We start from the raw sequence: 11,027 nt of genomic DNA on the forward strand, positions 1-11,027 counted from the left end.
ATGTGAGATCAACCACAAGTAATTTCGTAGACAAGTATAGTCCATGTAGTATTGGGGCTATACTTTAACTAAAAATGTATTCGTCGTTGATCTGACAAATTTAACTGTTATTTACCCAGGCAACCCTATCACAGGGGCAGGTGGAGGGAGCCCCTGCGGGCATTGCAGGGAAATGGAAGGGGCCAGAGCAGCAGCAGGAAAGTGTGAAGAGGGGTCCCAGAAAAGACAAGGGTGACCCATTTGGTACATTTTACCGGAGAACAGCTCTAGGAAGACGAGCTTCTTGGCTCTTCCAAGTGTTGGCCGAGGGTTCCTCAGGGAAGACTTACCCGTCTCTTCCAAACCTCCCGAGCCCGCGGCTGGCTCCACTGCTAGCCCTGCTGCCCTCCGACTCCACGGCGCGGAGCAGCAGCTGAAAAGCAGCAGCCCGCGGGGCCGCGCTCTAACCCCGCCTTCCGCACCCCGCAGGGGTGGAGCCTGAGCGAGGAGCTTGCGAGCAGCCCTCTCTCCCCGGATGACGAGCGGCAGGATAATATGGAGTCCGGCAAGATGGCGCCTCCCAAGAACGCTCCGAGAGATGCCTTGGTAAGTGCGAAGGATGAGAGGCGGGGCATGAAGCTCGGCGCGGCTGGCGTCTTGGGAGGCAGGCCCTGGCGGAGGGCCTCCGGACGGGCTCGCGTGCCCGCTTCGGCCCAATCGGGGCGGCCAGAAGGAGTGGGATACGGGGGTGCCCTGGACCCCGGTGCGTTTCTCCCGCAACCCTGGCAGCCCCGCTAGGGGGAGGCTTGCGGCCCGCCAGAGTGCGCAGTCCAGCCACCCGGCTTTGTCTCCTGGACCTTGGGCCCCAGACGCTTTGTCGTCTCGCCAGGTCTGTGAGCCCTGACTCTCGCGTCCAGTGTACTGATGCTAGCTTCCCCCATCGCCACATCCGAAAATGACAACCAGCTGTAGCCTCCCCTAGCTTTCCCGATGGGAAAGCCAACCCGGGCCTTTTTCTTCTGTCTTTGCCCCCGCCAAAAAATAAAAAGTTTTCAGGAGAGATTACGACGGCTTTTGGTGTGATCCTGACACTTGAGAGGAAAAGTATATGAGTACAAGTCTGGAGCCCAGAAGAAGGGGGAACTTTTATCATAAATATAAATACTACCTTTGGTCCAGTCTTGATTTCCAGTACCTAGATTATGCATCTGGCGTTTTTATTCGAATCCACAGGTGATGGCACAAATCCTGAAGGATATGGGAATTACGGAGTATGAACCAAGGGTTATAAATCAAATGTTGGAATTTGCTTTCCGTAAGTTAACAAAACACCAAAAACTTGCCTAACTTGTGAATTTGAAAACATTGTTTTATTGTAAGAACATTTTCAACTAAACTGCTTGAACAGTTACTATCATAGAATTCAGCCTAAAGCAGTAAAAAAAGAGCTCAAGCTAAGGGGACAGTAGTATTTATACCGTGGTATCTGTTTAAAATTGGCCATGCAAATAGGACAATTATAGAACCAAAATTCATAAACTTCCTAGAAGTTAGTAGAACCTCCCATTAAGAAAAGTGACCATAAATATTAAGCTGTTTTCATGTTTAATAATGTTTTGTTCTTAAAGGATATGTGACTACAATTCTGGATGATGCAAAAATTTATTCAAGCCATGCTAAGAAACCTAATGTTGATGCAGATGATGTGAGACTGGCAATCCAGTGTCGCGCTGATCAATCTTTTACTTCTCCTCCTCCGAGAGATGTGAGCAAACTTATCTGAAGTTCATCTTACATAAAATTTCTTAGATTGTAGTTCTAATAAGGATTTTTCTTTTTTTTAGTTTTTACTGGATATTGCAAGGCAGAAAAATCAAACCCCTTTACCACTGATTAAGCCATATGCAGGACCCAGACTGCCACCTGACAGATACTGCTTAACAGCTCCAAACTATAGGCTGAAGTCCTTAATTAAAAAGGTAAGAATCTGTGGTCAGCTTAGTTTTTTAAAAAGGTGAGATGTGTTAGGGGAAATTTGTAAAAAGCAGATTCCTGTAGATAGATTAGTAGGTTAAAGACTAAGATAATTTACTAGGACTTTTTAAATTTATAGCCTTGAAAATACCATCTCTGCAATTAGCTACTATGTTAAAATACAAAACACAAGATCCAAGATTTTTAGAACAAAAAGGAACTTTAGTGTTCATCTAACTCAACAATTAATTTTCACATCAGGGAACTGATCCTCATTTCATCTATGGAATTAGTAGCAAAGCTGGGACTGATTCCCAGGTCTCATAACTCCCAGTATTAACATTTTATCAGTTTTCTGTGGCACCTTATAACAGAGTAAATGGTATACCATCAGGAATTGGACTCACTTTCTGAAATATGACCTAAGGCTCTCCCACCACTGAAAAAGTTCTCCCCACATTCAGCTAGCTGCCTTTGTTGTCTGAAATTCTACTATAAGAGTACCTTTCTTTTTAGGTTAAGATATTGACTAGTTAAGATTAAAAATCATGAAGATGTTAGCTATTATCCCCAAATAAGACTCTACCCTAAACTTAAATACTATATACAATTTTATATTATGTGTACTCATATCCTTTATATAGATTTATGTTTTGTTTATACTATATATATACTTGTGAAGACCCTAGTTTAAATGTTGGATTTAGAACGGAACAGAAACAGGACATTCTTGCCGTGGGTTACCATTAATAATTCATTCCTGGTAAGTTTAGGGGTCAGATCTGAACAATATTAAAATTAATAAGTTTTTTAAATCCCCTAGGGACCTAACCAAGGAAGACTAGTACCACGGTTAAGTGTTGGTGCTGTTAGTAGCAGACCTTCCACTCCTACTGTAGGTAAGTGAGAGAATGAAATGACTTTTCTGTCTGGTAAAGAAGTTCCTCAGCGCTTGATTTTGAACTATACAAATCAAGTTGCCAAACACTCATGGCAGTAGCCTGCTTATTATCAGAAATAAATTTGAGTAAACTGGCAAGAGAATGCAACCAAAAGAAGTTTAAAATGTACAAGTTGCAAAAAAAATGTACAAAAAGCGTAAGTTTATCAAAGAAAAAAATCAGTTTTTAATACTAATCTTTTCAAGAATAGTAGTATTGATTATCAACTATATTGCCCCTTCAGGCTGTCTCCTGTGCCCTTTGTGACAGGGCTCCGTCATTCTTTGAGCATTTCTTGCTTTCTGGCACAAGATGTTCTAAACTCACCTTAATTTTCCTTACCCCAGTCCTACAAACAGCCACTTCTCCAAAGAGCTGTGGTTCCTTTGCATGGAGAATGGTATTTAGAAACCATGATTTTTTTTTAATGTTATTGTTTAGCTAATAAAACACAAATGGATTTAGATTTCCTGGTTTTTTGGTCCTATATTCCTGCTGGATTTCTCATGAAGTATTTTCAGACATAACCCTTCTCTTTGACCTGTATTGATTTTTTTTTGGCTCTTAGGTTTATAACTTGAGTCCTACAGATGTCATATAGCTCTAATGTAAGCAGCATTTGATTTTTGCAGTGTGTAGATAATCTCTTCATATTCTCATTTCAACATTTTAAGACCAACCTGGTATAATATTAATTGTACACTTCTAATTTACCCGCACGTGACCTTTGTGGACAGAAATTTGCCTATGTAATTTGTGTAACTTTTCGGTCATATACTGTTTATCTGTGGATTCATATTACTTCAGTGAATACCAGTTTTTTAAAAAACTCTAGGCTGTGGTAATCTGTTACACATGTTGTCAAGTTAACCAATTTCAGTTATCAGTTTTGATTTTTATCCCTGTTAGACACTTATTATACGTTTTAGAGATTTTTAATCTAGAATGAGGGAGCTGCTAAACTCTAGTATTAAAGATACAAGTTTTAAAACTTTAAAAAAATGAATTTTATAAAGCATTCAAGATCTGAGTATCTACCGTGTTCAGTTTTAAAGCTGAAACTCCATACTTACTTAAATGATAGCAAATCCTTATGGTAATGGCCAAGAAAACATCTACCTATTGTGAATTTCCTTGACAAAATAAAATACCTAATACTGTTTCATTAAGCTTCACCAAATTCTTTGAACTGACCCTTAATACATCAGAAAACTTGCCTGGGAATGAAGATATGTTAGAGTAAGGTCTCACCTCCTGAGTTGGGGAGAGAAAGCACTAAAACCAAATTCTTGGGTACCTTTGAGCTTTCTTCCCCCATTCAGGCTTTCTTCCTCTTTGTCCCTAGGGAGGATAGCTGTAGTTTTTTCAGCAACTCTTCCCTGGGCACACTGCTGGTTCCGGGGGAAGGGATGTATGGAAAGCCTGCACCCCCAAAGATAAAACTAGGAACAGACGTGTTTCCATAAATTTTTTAAGAGAGCTATAGTTATGATGTCAGTATGTCTTTCTGAGTCTTGCAAAATTCATTCATTAAGCAAAAATTTGTGGAGTACCCATTAGGAGTAGGGCACAAAAACCATATGCTCATTAAGGATAAAGTCTCAGCCAAGGCTTGTAATTTAGTGAACGAGATAAGACACTAATAAAGGCTCTCATACTATGTCAAGGGAATTTCAGAGGCAGGCAATGACTTCTGAGCAAATCATATTTTATAAAATGGGGTGGTATTTGAGTTGTACCTGGAATAATGGGCAGAATTAAGATGGGGGGGGGATTTAGACTAAATTATCTCCAACATCCCTTTCTGCTTAAAAAAGTACCTGGGGGGGCGCCTGGGTGGCTCAGTTGGTTAGGCGACTGCCTTCAGCTCAGGTCATGATCCTGGAGTCCCTGGATCAAGTCCCGCATCGGGCTCCCTGCTCGGCAGGGAGCCTGCTTCTGCCTCTGACCCTCCCCCCTCTCATGTGCTCTCTCTCATTCTCTCTGTCTCAAATAAATAAAAATCTTAAAAAAAAAAAAAAGTACCTGGGTATAGAATAGGAATATGACTTTTGCACCCACCTGGGCACCCTAAGAGGGTCTATTTGATAGGCTTTTGTTAGATGCATGTTGATTTAGCTTCATGAGCCTAGTAGACATTTTCTAATTCTCAGTAAGTGACGGAGATTAAAAATGCCACCTAACGTAAGCAATAGCAAACTTGGGTCTTTATTCTGCTAGCTCATTTAGACACTCAATTTCACAACTTCATGTAGCTAAAATTCAGAGTCAGATGCTATTTGAAGAGCTTTACAGAGATTATTTTAATTTTCACAAGAATCCTATGTAATAGGTACTGCTGTCCCATTTGACAGGTGAGAAAACTGAAGTACTAAAAGATTAAATTTTAAACTTGCCCAAGGACTTTCAGCTAGTACGTGATAAAGCCCGGATTCAAACTCAAGTAGGTAGGCTCCAGAGCCTACTTCTTTACCACTATACTATACTGAATTTTTAGCATCTGAACTATTGAGCTTGTACTTCGCTTATTTCTGATGAGTTTTTTTCCTCACCTTTCATTAGTTCCCTGTGCTTTGAAGGTAGTTTCTGATAAGCTAAGGAGTGCAGAATATGAACCCATATAATGAAGTCCTGTAACTAACATGGTCTGTTAATTACAACCACAGCAACCCCGCAAACGTCTGTCCCAAATAAAGTTGCACCTCCAGTGTCAGTGACAAGCCAAAGATTTACGGTGCAGATTCCACCTTCTCAGTCCACACCTGTCAAATCAGGTAACATCATGGGCGGGGGTGGGGCGGTGGGGGGTTTCCAGTGGTTCTTTTTAGAAGTTTTTTTTGAATTTTTAAAATTTGTGCATAATTTGTGATTATAGAACAGTTTGTATTCCTATAGCAAGAATTGTTTTAATATCATACCAGGAAGGTGGCAGTAATGCTGCAAATCAGTTCTTCAGAAGGGTCTATGAGCCCACTAAAACTGTGTGAGATTTTACATATATGTAATGTTTTGGGAGAGGAGAGTATTCAGTATGACCATCAGAGTCTCAACAATGAATTAAAAGAAGCTGGGGTCCACAAATCTAAGGCATCTTCAGGGAAAAGCACTTAGGGGTAAAGCTCAAGGAAATAATATAACTTAATGTACATCAAATAATTATACCTTCACTCACTTCATGGAAGGGTACATATAAAGTTGGGATAATACGTAAGTAGAATTCTGTTACAGCATAGTTTATTACTGCATGTATTTCAATTTTACATCTTCTAACATCTAACTGTACACAGTAAACTACTTATAAGGGAAATGGGATTCCTGACCCTGAACATGTGCCTTTAGTGTGTTCCATGAGTCCAGTGCACTGCTTCCCATGGCTAGATACTACCTAAAATTTTAGGTGGTTAAGTTAAAAAAAAAAAAAAAACAATTTTAATGTTGTACTAGATACTAGCTTAAGTACTAAAAAATTTTGTTGAACTCTTAATGTAGCATGAATACCCAAGTTTCTTCTATGATGTAGTTGCAATTCATGCTATTAAATTATTAGAATTAGCCTTGTTGAATATTGGGTAATTCAGTTTGAGGGTGTTTTCTCCTCTTTACAGTTCCTGCAACAACTGCAGTTCAAAATGTTCTGATTAATCCTTCAATAATTGGGCCCAAAAATATTCTTATTACCACCAACATGGTTTCATCACAGAACATGGCCAATGAATCAAACCCATTGAAGAGAAAACACGAAGATGATGATGATAATGATACTATGTAAGGAATACAATCAAGATGTATTTCAAATGTGTAGTTGGTTTGGAGCCCATTATACTGAACTAGAATGTTCTCTATCTTCTCAAGTTTTATCTTAGAAAACTTAAATGTAGCTGCAGTATTTTTCACATTAGCTTAAATTGTTAATTTTTTTCTTAGTTCAAGTAAAAAAGTATTTGTTTCTTGATATTTTGATTAATGTTGAATTCTACCATGACAATTTTATATTTGGAAGCAATTTTCTGCCATGTATCACTGACAGCAGCACTTAAGTTTCAAGTTTCTACAGCCTGATCAGTGGACTAATCTTTAATAGCATAATTTCTCATCTACATTTAAATACTACTTTCTTTTATAAGGTAAAATAGTCACAATTTTTGTTTTCACCAACTTTTTTGACCAAATCTCTAACTTTAGGAAGTATTTTTTGGAAAGGATGGATTTAAAGGGATTCTAAATTTGGAGTGTATTTGTTTCTTGGTGTTCCCTAACCTCCCATGTCCTCAACCCCATTTCTAGATCCCATTCATTTTCTGTACCACCTCTTCCCCATAGGCTTAAGTTTCTCCCAATACTCTTAGAAGGCCAAAACTCGAGTTTAAAAAACATGTAATTCCTGACAATACAGTTCAGTGTCATTTTCCCGTTTTTAAAACCTGCTTTACATGCCTGAAAGTTTGCTTTGCTGTTTTTCTCTCCATACCAGAGCACTGGAGTTTTATCCATTGCCTTTCATGCTGAACTTTTACTCTGCTTTTAACACATAGTTTGGGGTCAGTTACAGTTTATCTTATATTCTAAGTCGATAATGCCACCATTATTTCACATTTCTAAATTTAACAGAGATGCTATAGCTTAAGATCTGCCTTGATAAGTATATTTACACTGGACCTAGGCAAAAACCACTGAAGAGCAAGTGTTTTTTTTTTTTTCCTTTCTACCACATACATATATGCTATGATCACTACTGCTTGAACCCTGCTGGATATCATATATGAGATGGACCCTGCTGGATATCCTATATGAGATGGGATCAGACCTAAAAATTCTCTAATTGTTTTCCTTCCTCTAGAAGGCCAACAACAAAAACAAGTCGGTTTAATGTGACCTGCACTTATGTGTACTGTGCATAGGTTTCCCAGTAATGTTGCTAAACACCTTTCCCTATTTTCCATTTATACACGTTTAAACATCTTGGTGGGAAAGATTGCAAAACTTTCAAAAATATAAATAGGCTTGTTTTTTAAGTAAGTTTGACATATTCAATATAGGAGTTTTGGAGAATTTTCTAAAATAAATTTTCGCATCATAATTTAGAACCTATAGCCAAGGATCCTCAAAACTTGTAACACAAGAAAGTTTCATGTTAGGATGGTGCTTGATACATTGAAGTGAAAGAGTCCAGTGACAGAGAAGACATGTCTCATCACCATTTGAGTGTTTTTGAATATTAGGAAAAAGGTAGTATCAAACTTAAAAAACAGATCTGATCATCATAGGAGAAAAATGTTCATTATATAGCATAGGATATCATTACTTGAATGTTCTCAGGGAAGCAGCATGTCAAAAAGCCTAGGTTCTAGTCCTGGCTCCATCATTTACCAACTATGTGACCTTACTTCACCTCTGAGCCTAGTTCTCAGTAATAGGAAAGTAACACCGACCCTGCCTACCTCACAGGGATGTTGTGAGGGTTTAATTAGCATATGTGAAAATTCCTTTGAAATTGTAAAATGGTTTATAACTCTAAGAAATTGTTAATGTATTTGTTCCAAGATTATTAATAAAGAGTTGAACTTACCATTTATCTTTCATTTTTGATTTAAGGGATTCAAGGAAGATGAACAAGACCCAGTAATTCTGAGGCCCAAAAAGCAATTAAGATTTAATGGGTGACTTAATTATAAATCAGGGAATTGCTTGCTTTTATTTGGAATCAGCACGTGACTCATAGTAAAGCAAAAATAAAAATGAATATGGGTTTAAATCTGTTAAAAACATGCTGTCTTTGGTAGGAATTTGTACATATAACTGAGGCACTTGCTAGGTCAGCCAGTTTTCAAATGAAGACTGCTTTATCTCGCAGAACTCCCTTCCCTAATTATGTCTACCTAATATAGCTTCTAGAAGAACTTAAGGCAGCTCTTGTCCTCCAGCTTCCAGGTGGAATTTTTTAAAAGAGGTACTGATGGTAAATGTGGTGAGGACACTGTGGTCCTAAGTTCTTCCTTTTACAAGTAGGAAACAAGTGTTTTTGATCTGAGTATGAATACAGGAATACAGCCAGTATGTGGGGGAAAGAGAAAACAATGCACACTGATCCTAAGGAGTCCAGAGTGAAGGGAAGTACTCGAGAGTTAGGAAAGACAACACTAATCAGAACAGCAGGTACAAAGCAGTGTATAATATACTACCATATATATTTTAATTCGTATGTATACACACACATGGAAATATGCTTTTTATATGCATTAAGTAGCTCTAGACCAAAGGAAACCAGTCTTAGGGTGGCTGTTTCTAAAGAGGCAAACTGGTAGCTAGGGGCCTGAGGGAGAAAGGTGTCTTCTCATTTTAGACCCCTTTTTGACATTTGTATCATGGGCTAGAGGGAAGCTTTGGATATAAAAAGGAAAACAAGGGAAGCAAGAAACACTGAGCTTAAGAGACTGAATTAGTTTATGACACAAAGACTGTAATTTCTCTGTACAGGCATACACATCTATCATCTGGAGGTTAAAACTGAATTTGCTACACTTACGCCTAACTCTTCGCAATATTTTATCAGTAATTCATAATTCTGTATTAAATCAGGAAGCACATCCTTGTACTATTCTAGTTTCTGTGCTCACAAGTTGTTGTATGTTTTCCTCAACTAGGTTGTAAATTCCTTCAGGACATAATGCTCTTAAGATTTCCTCCATTATGTCCTAAACATGCGTTTCCCCATTCATTTTCTGGATTAATGACCCAAATAAATGGGGAATGATCCTAGAAGCAGAGTCTAGTAGAAAGTACTTAAAAGGTACCATCAGAGATTGATGGATGGATGAATTGGCAGTTGTAGAGTCTAAGTGCTAGGTTTATGGGTGTTTATACAATTCTTTTAATCCCTCTGTACATAATAAAATAATTGGGGGAAAGGTAATCAGTAGGGGGAAAAAAGTCATCAGTATGCTAGAGTTCTAGCCAGGCTGTGACATTAATTTGCTGGATGTCTGGGTAGCACCTCTGGGCCTCCTCTACAAAAAGAACAGACTAGAATTCCTGCTTCTCATACCAGGGTACAGTGTACCGTTAGAGGTATGCAGAAACATGGTACATTTTAAAATTAACTACAACTATGGGGACAGTATTAATTAAAATGCCAATGGATTTTTAAAAATTCAAGCCTTCAAAATAGTTTTGTTTAAAGCAACCATTAACTCTGGAAAGAACAGCAGAAGAATCAAATAATCCTAGGCTAGAAGCAACATTTGTGGGAGTGAGGCACAATGAAAAAGCAGCCTTTGGAATCAGACAAACCTGGACTTGAATCCCTGCATGGCCTAGTAGCTCTGTGATCCTCCAAGAGTTTATTTCTCTTCATACAGGTGAAATATACATCTAAGTATGTAAAATGCCCAGCAGAGAAATTCTGATTAAACATGGCCTTTTGAAATCACATGTTTACCTTTGCTCACTCCCAAAACTCCATTAAAATGGCAGGAAAGAGAAAGGAAGGGAAAGGTACAAGGACAATAAATGAATCAGAATGACATTAGAATCACTTCACAGGAGGTAAAAGGAATCCCCAACAAGGTTACCCCAAAGGGATTTCTTTGGAAAGAGGAAATCCCAGAGCAACAGCTATACAGCAAACCTAGAAAGCAGCCAGGGCAAACTGGAGTGGTAGCACAGAGGACTCCAGGAGGGATTATCTCTAAAAATGAACACACTGGGAATGAATCAGTGACAAGTACATAGGAAAAAAAAAAAAAAACAACTTTCAAAACTTACTAACTCCAAAGAAAATAAAGTACGTAATAGAATCATAGCGTACAACACAGCTTAGCTGTGACTAGTATTTATAATCACAATGTAGACTACTGATCTAATCTCAAACTATACTGGGTGAATGAAGAAGGGGAAGTGTATGTGGAACAGAGGCTGTAAGAGAGCTCAATCTTCCCATGTATGAAATTTATAGCTTTTTATAAAAATCAAGAAATTAAAAGTATAAGCATGTTACTTAGAAACATGGAGGTAAATACCCACAAAAGCTAAGAGGTAAAAATCAGTCATCTCTGGGCAATGGGTATCACAAATGGGAGGACTAGGCTGAAGCCTCTATTTTGTTCTAACCCTTAACTTTTTAAAATATGGTCATGT

At 38.4% G+C, this 11,027-nt stretch overlaps 1 protein-coding gene across 1 annotated transcript; it reads left to right on the top strand.

Annotated features, from left to right (window-relative positions):
- The first annotated feature begins 526 nt into the window (after positions 1-526).
- On the top strand, positions 527-6,790 carry TAF9B (TATA-box binding protein associated factor 9b). The gene is made up of 7 exons (XM_021688407.2): positions 527-585; positions 1,213-1,294; positions 1,608-1,744; positions 1,824-1,958; positions 2,777-2,852; positions 5,561-5,668; positions 6,500-6,790. The coding sequence occupies exons 1-7, from the start codon at positions 535-537 to the stop codon at positions 6,661-6,663; spliced, it is 753 nt and encodes a 250-aa protein (XP_021544082.1). The 5' UTR covers positions 527-534; the 3' UTR covers positions 6,664-6,790.
- Positions 6,791-11,027: the final 4,237 nt, after the last annotated feature.

The sequence above is a fragment of the Neomonachus schauinslandi genome, chromosome X (genome assembly GCF_002201575.2).
Source record: "Neomonachus schauinslandi chromosome X, ASM220157v2, whole genome shotgun sequence".
NCBI classification, from domain to species: domain Eukaryota; kingdom Metazoa; phylum Chordata; class Mammalia; order Carnivora; family Phocidae; genus Neomonachus; species Neomonachus schauinslandi.